This window comes from Triticum aestivum, chromosome 7A (genome assembly GCF_018294505.1).
Source record: "Triticum aestivum cultivar Chinese Spring chromosome 7A, IWGSC CS RefSeq v2.1, whole genome shotgun sequence".
NCBI lineage: Eukaryota > Viridiplantae > Streptophyta > Magnoliopsida > Poales > Poaceae > Triticum > Triticum aestivum.
In genome coordinates, this window is record NC_057812.1 from 66133452 (window position 1) to 66153141 (window position 19690).

At 46.8% G+C, this 19690-nt stretch overlaps 2 protein-coding genes and 2 non-coding genes across 4 annotated transcripts; 3 read left to right on the plus strand and 1 right to left on the minus strand.

Annotated features, from left to right (window-relative positions):
- The first annotated feature begins 931 nt into the window (after window positions 1-931).
- LOC123149461 (nucleosome assembly protein 1;1) lies at window positions 932-4679 on the plus strand. Its single transcript, XM_044569111.1, has 12 exons — window positions 932-1163; window positions 1254-1297; window positions 1449-1544; window positions 2633-2725; window positions 2832-2922; window positions 2991-3052; window positions 3134-3318; window positions 3434-3611; window positions 3704-3747; window positions 3904-4114; window positions 4219-4236; window positions 4325-4679. The coding sequence occupies exons 1-12, from the start codon at window positions 1097-1099 to the stop codon at window positions 4385-4387; spliced, it is 1152 nt and encodes a 383-aa protein (XP_044425046.1). The 5' UTR covers window positions 932-1096; the 3' UTR covers window positions 4388-4679.
- An 887-nt stretch (window positions 4680-5566) lies between these two features.
- On the plus strand, window positions 5567-5727 carry LOC123155274 (U1 spliceosomal RNA). Its single transcript, XR_006477326.1, has one exon. It is a non-coding gene; the product is annotated as a U1 spliceosomal RNA (small nuclear RNA).
- A 2251-nt stretch (window positions 5728-7978) lies between these two features.
- LOC123152492 (uncharacterized) lies at window positions 7979-9768 on the plus strand. Its single transcript, XM_044572019.1, has 2 exons — window positions 7979-8391; window positions 9448-9768. Exons 1-2 carry the CDS (start codon window positions 8079-8081, stop codon window positions 9489-9491), a joined length of 357 nt encoding a protein of 118 aa, XP_044427954.1. The 5' UTR covers window positions 7979-8078; the 3' UTR covers window positions 9492-9768.
- Window positions 9769-10370: 602 nt separating this feature from the next.
- TRNAA-AGC (transfer RNA alanine (anticodon AGC)) lies at window positions 10371-10443 on the minus strand. Its single transcript has one exon. It is a non-coding gene; the product is annotated as a tRNA-Ala (tRNA).
- Between the last annotated feature and the right edge of the window lie 9247 nt (window positions 10444-19690).

Here is a 19690-nt window from a genome sequence, read left to right on the forward strand (position 1 = left end):
GCAAAGCAAAACTGATACGGACTCTCTTCCTAACCATAAACCGAACATGACTCCTAGTACTACTATGACTCCTCTAAATCTCACGCCTAAGAAAAAGTTCCTTTACCTAACAACCAAGAATTTACTAATTAACTATCCGGCCACGCTGATCACTAGGAACCAAAATATACCTTAACCGTACTATAGCACATTGGATTTAAAACGCTTCTGCACGTAAACCTCATGTGACCTGGACCGAAATAGCACCGACAATTATCCAGCTTGGCGTACGAAAATTAGGCTTGACTTCTTCAGGCTCTGGTTCTGGTGATGGTATTTTAAGTGTCATTGTACCCATCATCAAAATATTAGAATTTGTAATATGATCAGGTTTTGCTACGGCACTGACGACCACATCATGCCCGCTAGCACGTAGTCATCAAATCCGGACAACGGGAGTGAGTGAGGCGAACCTAGAGGAAAAAACACGTGTTGTGAAGACATGTAGTCCAACCGACAGCAGGTCAACTGGATTGTCGCGACTCCCTCAAAGTTTCCCCAGTTTTGCTTATGGCTTACGCGGTTTTTGTGGTCCAGAATGGTCCAATAACATTTGATGTCTCTCAACATAAAGTGTCCGGACATTGGCGGGCATTTTGATGAACAACGTTGGAGTTTTCCTTTTTTAGGGCTTAGAGGATTTTTGTGGTCCAAACTGGTCCGAGGACATTTGATGTCTCTCATTAGATGGCAAAAAGTGTTCCAACATTGTCGGGCATTTTGATGAACAGCGTTGGAGTTTTTTTTTCCAGGGCAACAACGTTGGAGTTGCCTTGTGCACACCGGAGTGTTAGCCCTCATTTTTCTGCAAAAAAGTCCAGAATTCCATGCGAATTTCCGAACTCTATCCGCGGACCGTCTTGTAGCTCCAGACACACCGGGGGTGCAAAACGCAAAACGCGCCCACCTCCCCCTTCTTATACCCCGAGGCTCTAGGGTTTTACTCGCTCTCTCCCCGCCTCCTCGCCGCCCACTCCCGCTCTACCTAGGGCTTCCCTCTCCCCTGCTCGGCGGCGCGGCGGCGAAGTCCAACCAGGCCCCCACCGGAGCTCCGACCATGGGCGGCGAGAAGGAGAACCTCGACCTCTCCGACCTCAACACCTCCCTCCCCGCCGCCGCCGCCGGTAACCCCCGCTTCCCCTGAGTCCCCCCCTCCCCCTTCCCCTTCCCCCTCGCCGTTCCGCGCCCCTAATCGATCCGTGCTTTCCCTGCAGCCCTCAGCGCCGAGGACCGCGTCGGCCTCGTCAATGCCCTGAAGGTACGGTTACTCGTTGTTCGGCCCGGAGGCGCCCATTTCCCGTCCGATTCCGGCGCGCTTGGCCGTTTTGTGCTTGGGATGCGATGGTTGGTGGCGTGCTTTGGTTCCAGTTACCGCGGTTGCTCATTTCTCCGATCTGATTTGACTGCAGGACAAGCTGCAGAGCTTGGCGGGGCAGCATGCGGACGTGCTCGAGTCGCTCTCGCCCAATGTCAGGAGGCGTGTTGAGTTTCTGAGGGGCATTCAGGTTGAGATGGAATTCTTTCCCCTGCCTTCAATTTTACCATTCCTGTTGTGATTGGTGTACTGATGCTCCTGTGCGAGAGTACCTCATATGGAAGTGCTGATCTAAAATGAATATAGTGATTTTATTTGTATTAGGTACAAGTGATTTGTAAGGACTAGATTCATTTGTTCTGTTAAGCTAGCTAGTTCGTTTTTAGTCCAATAGTTATAGTTTCTGTACTCCCTTTTAGTGGATCACGGTTTCTTGTTGATTGGTTGTGTTGATCAGGCTAGTTAAGTTCTGATATGGAAACGAAACTATTCGGTTCCTTGCCATTTGCTTACAAAGATGGATGTTATTCTTTGGCAGAAGAAATACGCCGCTTTGTACATTAGGCCTACCTACTTATTTGTTGATGAGTGAGGCAAGGAATGTGAATGCTAAGTCATCAGGGCGGCAAACTCAGAATATAGCCAGGATGCGAATTATGAACTGAAAAAGTACTTGTGGAGTTCAATACTGAATAGAGACATTATGTCCTATTCTGCTGCCATGAGTATCTACTTTAAGAATATCGTGTTGCCTACAGCCTAGAATTAGCTTCATGGAACTTTCTGTTTGACCCAAACAACATTCTGAATTTGCCATTCAAATCTCAGTCCTGAGCTGAAGAACCTAATGCAATGTTTTCCCTCATGGTAAAGCGACCCAAGCTTTTGTATTTTACATGAGGCCTTCTAGTAGTTTGTTCTATGTTTGCAGGTTTGAAACTATAAATATTTGCTAGGTTAAGATGCAGGATCAAATGATTCAAACTATGTTAGCATTTTTTGCTGCTAGCAAGTAAAACGACATTGGTTGGACCAACTTTAGACAAGCTGCATCATTTGTATTGTTCCCATTTCCTAGCGTTTTCGTGTGTGCAGTCAACCTTATTGCTTCCAGTTTATCCTGTATCATATCAGTTATCCATGGTGAATCTTTGAAAAGATTCCATTTCTATGCATATTTGTTGGATCAGAGTAGATCAATGTCTTAAGTAAATTTCCATTTCATTGTATGATATTTGGTTGCCCAGAGAACTAACATTTATCCGTGTAATACTTCAGAGCCAACATGATGAGATTGAGACGAAGTTTTTCGAGGAACGGGCTGCCCTTGAAGCCAAGTACCAGAAGCTGTATGAACCATTGTATGCTAAGGTATGCTTACTCCATGTTTATAACGTTTCAGGCGAATATATGAAAAGATATAACTTCTGTCCATTTCCTTATGTGCAAATTGTTCCATTGTTTTGCGTTGTTTCAGAGGTATGACATTGTAAATGGAGTTGTGGAGGTTGATGGTGTTGCTAAAGAACCTACCACTGAAAATGCTGCCGAGGGGGGAGATTCAGATGGTATGAAATCAAAGTTTATCTTCCTCTTAGAGATCACCATTCTGATGTGCTGTTAACCTCTTTTTCAGCTAAAGGTGTCCCAGATTTTTGGCTCACTGCTTTGAAAACAAATGACGTGTTGACTGAGGAGGTAATTCATAGCGTGCTGTATTTTTAGGTGTTCTTTCAGCTCCCTTAATGCGTTTCTGACTGTATACTTGCTTAATTCTAGATCCAAGAGCGTGATGAGCCTGTTTTGAAATATCTAAAGGATATCAAGTGGTCTAGAATTGATGACCCTAAGGGTTTCAAGCTTGAGTTTTTCTTTGATACAAACCCTTTCTTCAAGAACTCTGTCCTAACAAAATCCTATCATATGGTTGATGAGGATGACCCAATTTTGGAGAAAGCAATCGGGTTGGTTTTCTTTACCTACTAGTTGTTGTTTTCATGTATAGGGTTCTCATGTTCCATTATAAATGATAACTGTGTGTGCATCCATTATTAGCCTCACACATCATGTGTACTGCAGGACTGAAATTGAGTGGTATCCTGGGAAAAATGTGACACAGAAGATTCTAAAGAAGAAACCCAAGAAAGGTTCAAAGAACACCAAGCCTATTACTAAAACTGAAGAGTGTGAGAGCTTCTTCAACTTTTTCAGCCCCCCACAAGTACCTGAGGATGATGAGGACATTGATGAAGAAGCCGTATGTTCAAGATTTATTGTTTGATTCACTGAGAGCACACTATGCTTTGTTCACAATTCATACTAAACTTTTTCTTTCAATCTGTGATATAGGCTGATGAGCTTCAGGGTCAAATGGAGCATGATTATGACATTGGGTAAGTGCTGTTCATCATCTGCTGCGTTTTTTAAATGGGAACCAGAGATCATTGTCCTGCAGATAATTCCATTTCTGCACATTGAGCTGTACATTATGGTCTTAGCATAGCGCCCCTCTTGCTGATTCCGTGCTGCTGTTGGAATTTGGCTTGTAGGTCTACCATAAGGGACAAGATCATCCCTCATGCTGTTTCTTGGTTTACGGGCGAGGCTGTGCAAGCTGAGGATTTTGATGATATGGGAGATGGTGACGAGGATGACGACGATGAGGATGATGATGATGATGATGAAGAAGATGATGAGGATGAGGACGATGATGAGGATGAGGACGATGACGAGGAAGAGCTAAACAAGCCAACAAAGAAGGTAATCTTATCTTGCAGCCATAGAAGTGCCTATTTCTGCTCTCTGCAACATTGCTGTGTTCAACTGGCCTTGCTAACTCATTTCTTTTGTATTTGGCTGAGCAGGTGGCGGGCAAACCGAAGGTACAAACTCTCCACTAATCTCAAACACTTGCCTGGTTCCAGTTTAGCAATGATATCATCTTACAATGCATGGTAAATCGTCCGCCAGGGACCTTCAAAGGGTGGCGCACAAGGGAACGCCGAGCAACCGACTGAGTGCAAGCAGCAGTAGAATTTGGTGGATGCAGTTGCATTATTTTCCCATTGAACTGCTCAGGGGGAAGGAGCTTTTATGTTGGTTGTGTTGTGCACGGGTCAGACGTTTGGTGTGGATATTACCGTAGGCATGGTTTTGTATCTGGTGGCGAGGTGATTGTGCTGGTGTGGATGGATGGTTTGGGACGGTCATGTTAGCGCGTATTCTTATTATGGTCTCTAGCTATATGCAGTCGAAGGACACCCTAAGATTGTGTAATTATATTTGAACTCGTAATGGAGCCTTCTAGTAATATTTTTTTTTGCCATGATCTCGTGTCCATTGTGATAATGTTCTACAGTATGCGGAATGTTCATCGATGCATTTGAGATAGCTCTGTCCGAGGGAAGCACTTTGATCGTTTCGGTTCATAATTCATTTCCTAAGGTGTATTTGATGGTGCTGAATTTACGTTCCCCCTTGTAGTGGTCTGCTAGATTCATACTCCTAAGGGCATACACAGTTCATATCACTTCATTTCCCTTGCAAATCTAAGCAGCAGTGTCGAATATCACTCTTATTGACATTTACGAAAAAGAAAATTACGAGGAAAAAAAAGAGTGAATCGCCTCTTCACTGCGAAGCATCACGTATTCTTATCTTAGGTAAAAAGAAAAGCATGACCCTTGCCACGACATTCCTGGTGTACTTGCCACACCAATGTTCAATTTCACCGCAGACGTAAACTAACTTGGCTATTTCGCAAGCTGCGCAGTTTGCTTCTCGTCATCAGATCAGTACGATTCACCCGCATAACCACGTTCTTTTAGGCCACGACCTCCCCTGCGTGATCTCGGCCATCGATCGTGTCGTGTCAACATGGGCACTTCCATCAGCTCTACACTTTGAGCAGCAGTACGAGAGAGAGAGCACGCGAGCCATACGAGCACAAAGGTTTCTTTTTATTTTATTCGACGGGGGAACGAACACCCAGCACCAGGCCGGCCGCCGGATCTGCAGGCCCAAGTCGTGCTTCATGAGGCCCAGACGGAGCGAACGCCGGCCCACCGAAACCAGCCACCGCGCTTCCCGTGCCTGCCGTTCCGCTCGCACGCGGCTGCCGCGCTCCGCTGGTTTTAGTCCCACCTCGCCCAGCGGAGGGGCGTCGGGTGGGAGAGCTGGCTATAAAGGCAGAGGGAGGTGCGCCGTGGTTCCATACTTACCTGGACGGGGTCGACGGGCGATCAACAAGGCCCGTGGCCTAAGCCAATGGCCCACATTGCACTTGGTGGGCGCGTTGACTTATCATCTCCCCAAGTGGGAGAGTGAACGTCGTAATTTGTGGTAGAGGGGGTACGCGTTCGCGCGGCCCCTGCCAATTCTTGAAAATTAAATTTTGGTCCTTGGCCTTACCCCTGCTGCGTAGCGCAAGCACTGTTGTGTTACTCTGTGCTGGTCCCAGCCAATTCATTGAAATTAAATTATGGTCCTTGGCCTTTGCATAGCGCAACCATTCTGGTTTTATTCTGTTGTGGTGCAACGAGCAAGCCCATTTGTCTGAAATTAAGCGTTGGTTCTATCATTGTAGGACATTTCTTTGTTCATTCCAGTCCTTGGTCTATCGGTTGCACATACATGTCTTGATGATCAAAGTTCATAGGAAAATATAGATATACTGAACGTGATAACACAAGAAATTGAGATTTTATAATGCGTGGTAGGCTCAGTATGCTAAAGCTAGTCCAAAAGCATTGGCTTGGCGACCAGTGTCCGCCTCCTCTCGCGCATGGCCATGGCGACTTGTGTCTTTCTCCACTCGCAACCGGCACCACCCATGCTTGCGCCATTGCCCTACGTGTCTCCATGTTGTACTCAGCTACCGCTGTCTGACTTTGCTGCTTTCGTCGACTCGGCCCTCTAGACGGTATTGCTTCGGGAATGAACGCCTTCCCCGTGTCATCACGGGCTATCGAATCGCTCCACACGATGGCTACCGCCATTGCTCACCACTGGCTCCGTGTATGGACAACTACCCTATTCCTCATAAAAGTTTTTTTTCCTGTACATACCAGTTTGTTTACCGGCCAAATTAATTTGAACACGTACCAGTTTGTTTACCGGCCAAATTAATTTGAACAAATTGCTTCATTCCTTGTACTGAGCCCACGGGCTCAACCGCTCTACATGCCAACCAAGTTTTTCTTTCTAACCACGAAGGGCCCATGGGGAAGAGGGAGGGGGGTAACAATTTAGGGTAGAGTTGAAGCTGTTAGTGCATTATGGAGATGTGAGTTTCATGCGGTACACGTTCAGCAGGCATTCTGATTTGGTGTGGTAGAGGGGGTACACGTTCTCGCGGCCCCTGTCAATTCTTCAATATTAAATTTTGGTCCTTGGCCCCTGTTGCTGCTCAGTAGGCATCCTGATTTTGTTATGTTCTGGTCCCTGGTATGTGTCGCAGAACGAGATGGTGCAAACTTTTTCAGTCCAGTCCTTGTGTGCTTGTGCTGAGGGCGCCAAAGTCAGTAGGACCAAATTTAGCTTTTAACACATGTGACATACTAAAATATAATTTTCCATGACAATTTACATGCCAATGTAAGACATAGACATTTTTCTTAATAAATGATATTTTTTGACATGGACATGTGTTCTTTACCCCCAAAAAATAATTAAAAGAGATATGTTTTCTTTTTCGTGTCTCTGGTCCATTACTGGCCCTTTTCTCCATCTATGTCTAGTGTTTACAACTCCCCTCCAAGCACCACCAGCGAATCCGTGGATTCGTCTCCCTTCTGTCTACCGCTTCAATGGTTGATATGTTTTTTTTGTGTGTTTCTGATCAATTACCAACCCTTTTCCCTACCGATGGCTAGAGTTTATAATTCCCCTCCAAGCACCACCAGTGAGCCCGTGGATGTGCCTCCTTCTGCCCATCGTTCCAGTGGCCGATGGTGGGGTGAAGAACCCTGGTGCCTCTGCTTTGGCTAGTAGTTTAGGTTAGGGTTTTTAGTTCTCGCAGGGCGACGTTCGGGTGGACGGCCACACTCCTTTGTTGAGTTGGTCTTCCCGGCTTCGATCCTCATTTAGTTCGTCCATCTGGCCGAAATCGACAGAGCTTCGGCATACATTCCTCTCGTTTCTTTGGGGCGCGAGGTTAGGGTTCCTCGTCATGCGTGGGTGACAACGAGTGATGGTATCACACACTTTAGGTCGATTCAAGGGTTTAACGATGTTGATTGCGGCTCCAGGGCACTGATCCTAAAGGGCACGCGCATGAAGACTTCCCGACTATTATCGACAAGGTCGGTCTGGCTCCGATAGGTGAGCTGCGACATCGGCCAATTGGCAGCTCGCCCTACCGGTAGTATTGGTCGTTTTGTGGTCCATAAATATCTCGATGTATTTTTTTATTATGTTTGGGATGCTTGTCTGATGAACTTTTATAAGAGATACGGTTGCTCTTTTCCAAAGAAAAAGAAGGAAATGTTTTCTTAGGCAAAGATATTTTTTTGAGACAGTTTTTTAGGGCATTTTTTAGACAAAGTGTTTTTTTTAGGTACGAATTTAACGCAACGCACACCGACTACCAGTCTACGGCCCAGCAAGGAAAAAAGGGCCGGGCTTAGGGTCGCGGCGGCCGGTCCAACCAATCGTGCCATTCGTGCTGCGGCGGAGTCTGCTACTGGGCGGCGCAGACGAGAGCCAGCGAGCGAGGGATCGAGCGATGGCGGCGGCGGCGCTGCGGGGGATCGGCGCGAAGCTATCGGCGAACCCGGAGAAGGTGACGAGCGCGCTGCTGCTGGGCTCGTTCGTGGCGCTGGCGTTCCGGTCGTCGGAGCAGCAGGGCGAGATCGACGAGCTGGAGGCCCGCAAGTCCTCCCTCCGCGCCGCCAACTCCGCCATGTCCTCCACCATGTGGGCCTGGAGGGAGGAGCTGGTCAAGCTCGCCGCCATGCCCTCCCCGCCCATCACCGCCGCCCGCCTCCGCCACATCTACGGCGAGGAGGACCTCGCCGTCCCGGCGCCCAAGCCGTCAGGTATGCTCCTCGCTGCTTTCCCGCGATACTGCCGCAGTGATATACCGATTCTCCCTGCCGTAGCTACTACAGATTTGTCATTTTTCTCAGAAAAAAAAGAACCTTCAGATTTATCACTACATTTGTGGGGGCTGATGCTAGTCTGAACCTGAAGGCATGTTTTAGCTTGTAGGGGTAGATCGTTAATCAGCCAATCCTTTGTTCACATTGATTCTGAAGCATGTTAAACCTGCATTTATCTGTGTACTGGATAGTGTATTTACAGAGATTGTGGCATTGCACTCCACATTTGGAGGTGCTGTGTAGTAGGCATCAAAAGGGGTTTGAGTATTGGAGGTGATGTGTTCATTTTAGGAGTTCAGGGCAGGTGGATGTGTACTGGAACTGGAACTGGAACTGTGTAGAGTTTTCTTTGTCCATGTTATTATTTGGCTGGAATTTCATGCTGGTTGGACATCATAGTCCTCCGAGGTTTCATTTTCCATCATAAAACAGTAGTAGCTCGAAATGCTAGAAGAGGTGCTTCACTGTATGCAACGCGTAGGTTATGTACTAATATGCAAAATGGCTTTTTGAACCTATATTTTCGGGCCGATTCGGTGTTCATCAGGTATCCCATTATATTGTGTCCAAGTTTGCATGTCTTTGTTTAGTCTGATGATGGACAAAACAAATGGGTAGGATCACAGGATTTACATATTGATTCTTGGCATCAGTTGTGGATATTGTTGGACTCTCTGTGTTGAAATTGAGCTGATCCCAAGGCATGCCATAATTTGCATGTAAGGCCATGTGTGCTCTTCACTTGGTGGTACCGTACCCATGAGCATTTGCCTTCCTTCTTGAACAGTTGGATCATATTTGGCTGACAACCTCAAGGCATGACAGCACACATCAATGCACATTGCTCACAACAAAAGAACCAGGAGCACAAACAGTGCGCTGTTTAGTTTTTGTCGAGCAGTTCTACATACTGTATTTTTATTTATTTTTTGACAACTGTAAATTTATTGATGCACCATGGCGGGACATAACATTTGCCTTTTCAATCTGCAGGCCCTGATGCCGAGGAGGAACATGTTCCCCTAAAAATAACATGAACTCTTCCCCAATGCTTGTTGTCAAATTGCAGAACTGGTCCAGATTAGCTTTGCACTGAGTTGCAAACATGGTTTCCGTCGACCTAACATAAAGAACATTGTCTCCTCGTGGCGCTGTTTTATGCAGCTAATGGACAGCGCTGAGAAAGTCTTGTGTAGAAGCTCATGTGTTGTTGTCCTTGCACTTGATATTTCTTACCTGGATGTCTTCACACACAAACAACTATGAGATGTATAGCTCTCGTTTGAGCTCGTTTAGGGCTTTGGTTGTGTCGATTGCTCTCGCCTCTTTTTCTGTTCTGTTGTGTTTCTTCCAGGCTCTCAGCATTGGAGACAAAAACCGAGCCAAAGCTCCTGAAGAAATGGAAAGCATTTGGTTGGGTAACTCAGTTGGATGCTGGTGATGTTTAGCTTTTTCTCACGCCAGTTCGATCTCTTGGTACAGTAAATGGCATGTTGCAGTGCCCTGTGGTGTTACCATAGTTCGCTCCACTTTGCTTGCTTGTGAGGGGAGCCCTTCTCTGGTCTGATTTTGCCATAGTTCATTTGGTTGAGAACTAGACGTTGCTTTACCAGATATATGGTGATATTTGCTGAAGCATAGGATCGCTCCGGTCTGATTATTTCTTGTACTGTGGGAACTGCATTCACTTGAGGAGATTTTGGGTTTGACAGTATTTTCAGATCTAAAAAAACCATTCGTTTGGGGACGTCCAACATTCCAGTAACTGCATTTACTGATGGAGAATTTGGATTTCACAGTATTTTTCAGATGTAAAAAAATCATTCGTTTGGGGACGTCCAACATTCCAGTAACTGCATTCACTGATGGGGAATTTGGATTTCACAGTATTTTTCAGATGTGCGAAAAAAATTAAGTGGAGAAGTGGGGTATCGATCCCCATACCTCTCGCATGCTAAGCGAGCGCTCTACCATCTGAGCTACATCCCCTCGATGTTAGCTTCCGTTAATCTATCTTAATAACATGGTCACTAAGGAGGAACTCGAGTGCTTGTTTAGGACGAGCTTGACGGGCGACGGCTTCTTCCGCGTCCGTAACTTTCCATGCCCACTTCAGGAGGCCTTCACCAGTGCGGCAGTGCGGCTAGGTGAGTGGCACACATACTGGAGGCTAAACCCCCTCTAAAAGCTCGGATAACCAAGTAGTCTGTGATCCTTGCTTGGGATGGTGTTGCGACACATGGTGAAGTATTGAAACGGTTCGCCGCTCCCTTGCTGGATGCTCATCAGTTCGTCCACGGTGCGGACCCCTTGGAAGTTTGAGATCAACTTGAGACATGCTAGTTCAAGAGGATGGACAGAGGGAGGTGAGTCCACAACCTTCCGACGGTCCCCTTGAGGGTGGCTACTAGGTATTTCTCCATGATGTGCTCATTTCCTCGCCAACGGCCTCTATGGTTGTGACATATGTGTAGGGACTCTTTGGGAGCCGTCGCCCTGTCGGAACGCTCAATGGAGCGGACTCCGGTGCCCCTCGCCCAGGGAGCGGCTCAAAGTTCTTCTGGCGGTGCTAGACAAACCTAAATTCGTCGCCCCAAGGAGCAACTTTGTCGGCATGAGTTGAAGTTGCATGAGCTTCCTCCGGATCTGTGTGATGATGAGAATGGTCGTCGCCTTTTTTGGCTGTTCAACTTGCCCCTTAGGTAATAAGAGCTCTGGTCTCCCGAATGCGGCCAGCTCGAGGAGTCAGGGACTCACAGAGTTGTCTTGCATATTGTGGGGGTGTGACGATCATTGGTACACACAACCTTCACCTTTGCTTTCAACTACTGGGTGAAGGGCCAAGCTCCTTGACCCCCCTACCCCCCCCTCCAAGAGGTGGGGATATGCTCTTCCTGTGCTTTGTCATGCACAAACAAATTCTGAGATACTTGGGTCACGACGGCTTCCCGATGCTCTTTCTCTACTCGGACCTCCTTCTCCAACTACTCCAAATTCTCCTTCGGGGATGATGACTTATTTCTATATGCCACCGCCCTATCCGATGCAGATTGCCCCAATCGTTTCTTCTTGTTACTTGGTTCTGGCCTTCTTTGCTACGAAGACTATCCCATATAAAAGGTCATCTAAGGCATAGAAAGATCATTAGGGCATTCAGAGTTAGTCATATTTACCGAATCCAAGGTGGTGAGTTTCCCAGCAAGCTGCCCAACATCTCCATAAAGATGATTGTGGACAATGTCGAGCAAAGTTGTAGTTATCTTCATGGACTTGTTCTGTTGGGCCCCATGGTTGGTATCAAATGTCGACGATTAATCCAGCAGCGATCTCATGATCAATATGTAGTCATGTCTGAAATTAGATAGAGAGGTGATACCCGAATGGGAATTAGTTAGCGATGAAGGTGACACATTGGTTTTACCTAAGTTCAGCCGCCGAATGGACAGAGACCTACATTGTGCATAACTAATGTTATTAACCGATGTAGGATTAGAATGATCAAGAATTGCTGAATTGTGTTACATGACTCTTTTCTCTAGAGCACATAATACACATAGCGTCTTCATGGAATAGACTTTGGATCCATGATTATATCTCCCTGTACAGTCGAAGGAGCCGTGAGGTTGAGGGAAGATTAAGAACACAATAGTTTTAACACCCCCCTAGCGGAAGCGGCGATATGGGTCATACTCCCTCCTTTCCGATTTATAAGGCTCAATTCAAAAATCTCACCAACCAAGGTAGATGGTGAGTGGTGGAATACTTTTTATAGTTTGTAAAAGCACCCAATTAATGCTCTTGTTTTTCTTAAAAAAGTATGTTTACCAATGCATTAATTGCAATGCATGCATGCATAGATTACATGCATTGGTTGATTTTCTCTTAATACTTGCATGCAATGATTTAATGCACCTTGGAATCTGAACATGTGATGGGAATCAACCAAATTGAGCCTTATAAAATAGAAAAACTAAAATTTTGAGATAAACCCTATAAACCGAAAAAGAAGGAGTACCTACATATGATCATATTATCTGGTCTGTTAGATGGACTGAATCGGTAGTTGGGCAGCACAATGAATGCCGCGCCCGTGAGCCATGGAAATTGGCGTATGTCAGGAGAAAAGCACGGTGCACGTATAATATGGCGTATGTATATCACCTCGGTGGTTGGGATAGACTCACACGAAGCGAGGGGATGGCGTTGCGTTCTGGTGTTGGACCGGTGGTCCTCTTGCAACCTCGTAATTGGACCATGATCCAGAAGTTTTTCAGAAGATACCCGACAAATCAGTAGACATAAACTAGCCCCACGATGAGGACACACATGCCCAACAACATAGGAAAACCCATCCGATTCGTGGCCTTGAGAACGATCCTTGACAGTTCTCAGTTGGAAGTGGATCTCGTTGGGGCCTGCTGGTATGCATACTCAGAGCATCTCCAGCCCGTTGGCCCCCCCAGAAGGCATTTTTTTCGTCTCTTGGGGGGCTGCCGGCGATAAGTTTGGCCTGGGAGGGTAACATTTTCCACTCGTTGCACCCCCCACGAGCAGTGTTAAGCTTCATGGAGACAGCGACATTTCATCGAGCAGATTGTAGACGGCGTCGTGGCATCTTGACCGCGGCGGCGTTGACGACCTCCAGTCAGTGGAGGAGCTCGAGGAGTCATCCAGCAGCCGAAGGCTGACGTCGAGCCGCCGGTCATGCCGACGAAGGAGTCGCCCCGTGCCCCGCTCCCTGCAAGGACGTTGCGGCCCGTGCACCCGGAGAGCGAGCGCCGGCATGGCATCGCGGAGCCTGTGGTGTGCTAGAAGTACAACGCCCCGAGATGGCCAACGACACCGGGCTGCTCTGGTTCGCATCACTGGCACCGGTGGGCGCTGCGGTCGACGGACTCGCCGGAGAAGACGTTGCAGAGTGCACGGCACGGTCCTGTTCGAGGCGCACGACGAGGAGGCTCAGGCGCGCGCGAGTAGCGGGGGAGTGAGTGGGTGTGGCCGTCGTGGACTCTGAGCTCCTCGCCGCCCCGCCCTGGACGCCGTGCGCGCCCCGCCTCGCCCCTGGCCGCAGCGCGCGCCCCGCCCCGCCGCGCTCGCCCCGCCCCGCCTCATCGCTGGCCGGCCCGTGCTCGCCCGCCGGTGTGTAGCTCGTGGCGCGGGCACTGAATCCAGTCCGCAGCCGCCCGAGGAGCAGCTCCCCCCCGGCCACGCAGGCGGGCGCTGGCGAGCTCCGCCCCGGCAGGCAGAGCCGGCCGGGGGCGCACCGGCGCGTGGGGCCGGCGCGAGTCATGGGCGAGGCGGCCAGACCTAGCAGGCTTCGGGCCGCCGGAGCTAAGGGGGAGGCGGCGCGAGCGGAGCCCCGCCCCGGCCATGCGCGCTGCGGTGAAAGGAGAGAGAAAAGAGAGAAAGGAGAGGAGAGAGGAGAGAAAGGGGAGAGAGAGGGGCTGGCAGTGGGCCTATGCGTTGAAAAAGCAACTGCCGACGTCCCCAGCTGCCCCCGGGGGGCTGGGTCTGGGATGAGAGCGCCGGCCGTAAATATCGTCAAAACCGGTGAAAATCGCGTCTCTGGGTGCCCGAGTGGGTCGTTTTTTACTCGCCGGCACCCAAAAATTGGCTTGGGGGGCTTCTTGGGGAGACGGCTAGAGATGCTCTCAGGGGGATGAGTAGGAGCGCTGATGGGGCCATCCGCATCTTGCTGAAAATTCTGCCGGCTACTGTTGATATCCTACAAAAGCAGGTGACAGGGGAGCAAGCGGGCGGCGGTCACGGACAAAATCCATCACAGCGGGGTAGGTGTCCTGTCATTCAAAGAATGGGCACTGTTGAGACTGCGAGCAAATCAAACGAACAACAGAAAGAGCAGCAATTAGTGAAGGAAATATGCCTTAGAGGCAATAATAAAGTTGTTATTTATATTTTCTTATATCATGATAAATGTTTATTATTCATACTAGAATTGTATTAACCGGAAACTTAGTACATGTGTGAATACATAAATAAACAGAGTGTCACTAGTATGCCTGTACTTGACTAGCTCGTTAATCAAAGATGGTTAAGTTTCCTGACCATAGACATGACTTGACCCATCCATTAGCTTAGCATTATGCTCCTTTAGTTTATTGCTATTGCTTTCTTCATAACTTATACATGTTCCTATGACTATGAGATTATGCAACTCCCGAATATCGGAGGAACACTTAGTGTGCTATCAAACGTCACAATGTAACTGGGTGATTATAAAGATGCTCTATAGGTGTCTCCTATGATGTTTGTTGAGTTGGCATAGATCGAGATTAGGATTTGTGACTCCGATTGTCGGAGAGGTATCTCTGGGCCCTCTAAGTAATGCACATCACTATAAGCCTTGCAAGCAATGTGACTAATGAGTTAGTTACGGGATGTTGCATTACGGAACGAGTAAAGAGACTTGCCAGTAATGAGATTGAACTAGGTATGATGATACCGACAATCGAATCTCGGGCAAGTAACGTGCCGATGACAAAGGGAACAATGTATGTTGTTATGCGGTTTGACCGATAAAGATCTTCGTAGAATATGTAGGAACCAATATGAGCATCCAGGCTCCGCTATTGGTTATTGACCAGAGACGAGTCTCGGTCATGTCTACATAGTTCTCGAACCCGCAGGGTCCGCACGCTTAACGTTCGATGACGATCGGTATTATGAGTTTATGTATTTTGATGTACCGAAGGTAGTTCGGAGTCCCGGATGTGATCATGGACATGACGAGGAGTCTCGAAATGGTCGAGACATGAAGATTGATATATTGGAAGGTTATGTGTGGACACCGGAATGGTTTTGGATTAGTTAGGGCATATACCGGAGTACCGAGGGGTTACCGGAACCCTCCGGGGGCTTAATGGGCCTATATGGGCTTTAGTGGAAGAGAGAGGAGGCAACCAAGAGGTGGGGGTTCCCCCCAAGCCCAATCCGAATTGGGAGGGGGCCGGCCCCCCTTTCCTTCTTCTCTTCTTCCCCTTCCTTCCCCCTCCTATTAGGACTAGGAAAGAGGGGAAACCTACTCCTAGTAGGAGTAGGAATCCCCCCTTGGGGCGCACCATGAGGGCCGGCCGACCCCCTCCTCCCCTCCTTTATATACGGGGGAGGGGGCACCCTATAGACACACAAGTTGACAATTGTTTTAGCTGTGTGCGGTGCCCCCTCCACAGACACACACCTCGGTCATATCGTCGTAGTGCTTAGGCGAAGCCCTGCGCTGGTAACTTCATCATCACCGTCAACACGTCGTCGTGCTGACGAAACTCTCCCTCGGCCTCAACTGGATTAAGAGTACGAGGGACGTCACCGAGCTGAAAGTGTGCAGATCACGGAGGTGTCATGCGTTCGGTACTTGATCGGTTGGATCACGGAGGCGTTCGACTATATCAACCACGTTTCTTAACGCTTCCGCTTTGGGTCTACGAGGGTACGTAGACATACTCTCCCCTTTTATTGCTATGCATCCCTAGATAGATCTTGCATGATCGTAGGAAAATTGTGAAAATACCGCGTTCCCCAACAGTAGCATCCGAGCCAGGTCTATGCGTAGATGTTATATGCACGAGTAGAACACAAAGGAGTTGTGGGCGTGGATATATACATATTGCTTGCTGTCACTAGTTGTTTCTTGATTCGGCGATATTGTTGGATGAAGCGGCCCGGACTGACATTACATGACCGCGTTCATGAGACTGGTTCTACCGACGTGCTTTGCACACAGGTGGCTGGCAGGTGTCAGTTCCTCCAACTTTAGTTGAATCGGATTCAATGAACAGGGTTCTTTCTGAAGATCAAAAAGCAATCAGTATATCGCATTGTGGTTTTTGATGCGTAGGTAAGAACGGTTCTTGCTAAGCCCGTAGCAGCCACATAAAACTGGCAACAACAAAGTAGAGGACGTCTAACTTGTTTTTGCAGGGCATGTTGTGATGTGATATGGTCAAGACGTGATTATATAAATTGTTGTATGAGATGATCATGTTTTGTAACACAGTTATCGGCAACTGGCAGGAGCCATATGGTTGTCGGTTTATTGTATGAAATGTAATCGCCATGTAATTGCTTTACTTTATCACTAAGCGGTAGCGATAGTCGTAGAAGCAATAGTTGGCGAGACGGCAACGATACTACGATGGAGATCAAGGTGTCAAGCCGGTGACGATGGTGATCATGACGGTGCTTTAGAGATGGAGATCAAAGGCACAAGCTGATGATGGCCATATCATATCACTTATATTGATTGCATGTGATGTTTATCCTTTATGCATCTTATTTTGCTTAGTACGGTGATAGCATTATAAGATGATCTCTCACTAAATTTCAGGGTATAAGTGTTCTCCCTGAGTATGCACCGTTGCTATAGTTCGTCGTGCCGAGACACCACGTGATGATCGGGTGTGATAAGCTCTACATTCACATATAACGGGTGCAAGCCAGTTTTGCACAAGCAGAATACTCAGGTTAAACTTGACGAGCCTAGAATATGCAGATATGGCCTCGGAACACTGAGACGAAAGGTCAAGCGTGAATCATATAGTAGATATGATCAACATAGTGATGTTCACCATTGAAAACTACTCCATCTCACGTGATGATCGGACATGGTTTAGTTGACGTGGATCATGTGATCACTTAGATGATTAGAGGGATGTCTATCTAAGTGGGAGTTCTTAAGTAATATGATTAATTGAAATTTAATTTATCATGAACTTAGTACCTGATAGTATTTTGCATGTCTATGTTGTTGTAGATAAATGTCCCTCGTTCTTGTTCCGTTGAATTTTAATGCGTTCCTAGAGAAAGCTAAGTTGAAAGATAATGGTAGCAACTACACAGACTGGGTCCGTAACTTGAGGATTATCCTCATTGCTGCACAGAAGAATTACGTCCTGGAAGCACTGCTAGGTGCCAAACCCGCTGCAGGAGCAATTGGCAGAGCAAAGTTGATGACTACTCGATAGTTCAGCGTGCCATGCTTTACGGCTTAGAACCGAGACTTCAACGACGTTTTGAACGTCATGGAGCATATGAGATGTTCCAGGAGTTGAAGTTAATATTTCAATCAAATGCTCGGATTGAGAGAGAAGTCTCCAGTAAGTTCTACAGCTGTAAAATGGAGGAGAATAGTTCTATCAGTGAACACATACTCAGAATGTATGGGTACCACAATCACTTGACTCAGCCAGGAGTTAATCTTCCGGTTGATAGTGTCATTGACAGAGTTCTTCAACCACTGCCACCAAGCTACAAAAGATTCATGATGAAATATAATATGCAAGGGATGGATAATGCAATTCCCGAGCTCTTCGCGATGCTAAAGATTGCGGCGGTAGAAATCAAGAAGGAGCATCAAGTGTTGATGGTCAACAAGACCACCAGTTTCAAGAAGAAGGGCAAAGGGAAGAAGGGGAACTTCAAGAAGAACAGCAAGCAAGTTGCTTATCAAGTGAGGAAGCCCAAGTCTGGACCTAAGCCTGAGACAGAGTGCTTCTACTGCAAAGGGACTGGTCACTGGAAGCGGAACTGCCCCAAGTATTTGGCGGATAAGAAGGATGACAAAGTGAAAGGTATATTTGATATACATGTTATTGATGTGTACCTTACTAATGCTCGTAGTAGCGCCTGGATATTTGATAGTAGTTCTGTTGCTAATATTTGCAACTTGAAACAGGGGCTATGGAATAAGCGAAGACTGGCTAGGACGAGGTGACGATGCGCGTGGGAAATGGTTCCAAAGTTGATGTGATCGCCGTCGGCACACTATCTCTACATCTACCTTCGGGATTAGTTTTAGACCTGAATAATTGTTATTTGGAGCCAGCATTAAGCATGAACATTATATCTAGATCTTGTTTGATGCGAGACGGTTATTCATTTAAATCAAAGAATAATGGTTGTTCTATTTATATGAGTAATATCTTCTATGGTCATGCACCCTTGATGAGTGGTCTGTTTTTACTAAATCTTGATAGTAGTGATACACATATTCATAATATTGAAGCCAAAAGATATAAGTTTAATAATGATAGTGCAACTTATTTGTGGCACTGCTATTTAGGTCATATTGGTGTAAAATGCATGAAGAAACTCCATGCTGATGGACTTTTGGAATCACTTGATGCTTGCGAACCATGCCTCATGGGCAAGATGACTAAGACTTCGTTCTCCGGAACAATGGAACGAGCAATAGACTTACTGGAAATAATACATACTGATGTATGCGGTCTAATGAGTGTTCATGCTCGTGGCGGGTATCGTTATTTTCTAACCTTCACAGATGATTTGAGCAGATATGTGTATATCTACTTGATGAAACATAAGTCTGAGACATTTGAAAAGTTCAAAGAATTTCAGAGTGAAGTGGAAAATCATCGTAACAAGAAAATCAAATTTCTATGATCTGATCATGGAGGAGAATATTTGAGTTACGAGTTTGGTCTTCATTTGAAACAATGCGGAATAGTATCGCAACCCACACCACCTGGAACACCACAGCATAATGGTGTGTCCGAACGTCGTAACCGCACTTTATTAGATATATATGGTGCGATCTATGATGTCTCTTACTGATTTACCGCTATCGTTTTGGGGTGCGATCTATGAGATATATATCTATGGTGCGATCTATGAGATATATATGGTGCGATCTATGAACGTCGTAACTGCATTCACATTAAATAGGGCACCGTCGAAATCCGTTGAGACGACACCATATGAACTGTGGTTTGGCAAGAAAGCCAAGTTGTCGTTTCTTAAAGTTTGGGGCTGCGATGCTTATGTGAAAAAGCTTCAACCTGATAAGCTCAAACCCAAATCGGAGAAATGTGTCTTCATAGGATACCCAAAGGAGACTGTTGGGTACAACTTCTATCACAGATCTGAAGGCAAGATATTCGTTGCTAAGAATGGATCATTTGTAGAGAAGGAGTTTCTCTCGAAAGAAGTGAGTGGGAGGAAAGTAGAACTCGATGAGGTAATTGTACATGCTCCCTTATTAGAAAGTAGTTCATCACAGAAATCAGTTCCAGTGATTCCTACACCAATTAGTGAGGAAGCTAATGATGATGATCATGAAACTTCTGATCAAGTTACTACCGAACCTCGTAGGTCAACCAGAGTAAGATCCGCACCAGAGTGGTACGGTAATCCTGTTATGGAGGTCATGTTACTTGACCATGACGAACCTACGAACTATGAGGAAGCGACGATGAGCGCA

Coding starts and splice junctions, on each gene's coding strand:
- LOC123149461 (XM_044569111.1), top strand. CDS start 1,097: ATGGGCGGCGAGAAGGAGAACCTCGACCTCTCCGACCTCAACACCTCC. Junction 1,545..2,632: donor AGTTTCTGAGGGGCATTCAG/GTTGAGATGGAA, acceptor GTAATACTTCAG/AGCCAACATGATGAGATTGA. Junction 2,923..2,990: donor CGAGGGGGGAGATTCAGATG/GTATGAAATCAA, acceptor CCTCTTTTTCAG/CTAAAGGTGTCCCAGATTTT.
- LOC123152492 (XM_044572019.1), top strand. CDS start 8,079: ATGGCGGCGGCGGCGCTGCGGGGGATCGGCGCGAAGCTATCGGCGAAC. Junction 8,392..9,447: donor CCCGGCGCCCAAGCCGTCAG/GTATGCTCCTCG, acceptor TTCAATCTGCAG/GCCCTGATGCCGAGGAGGAA.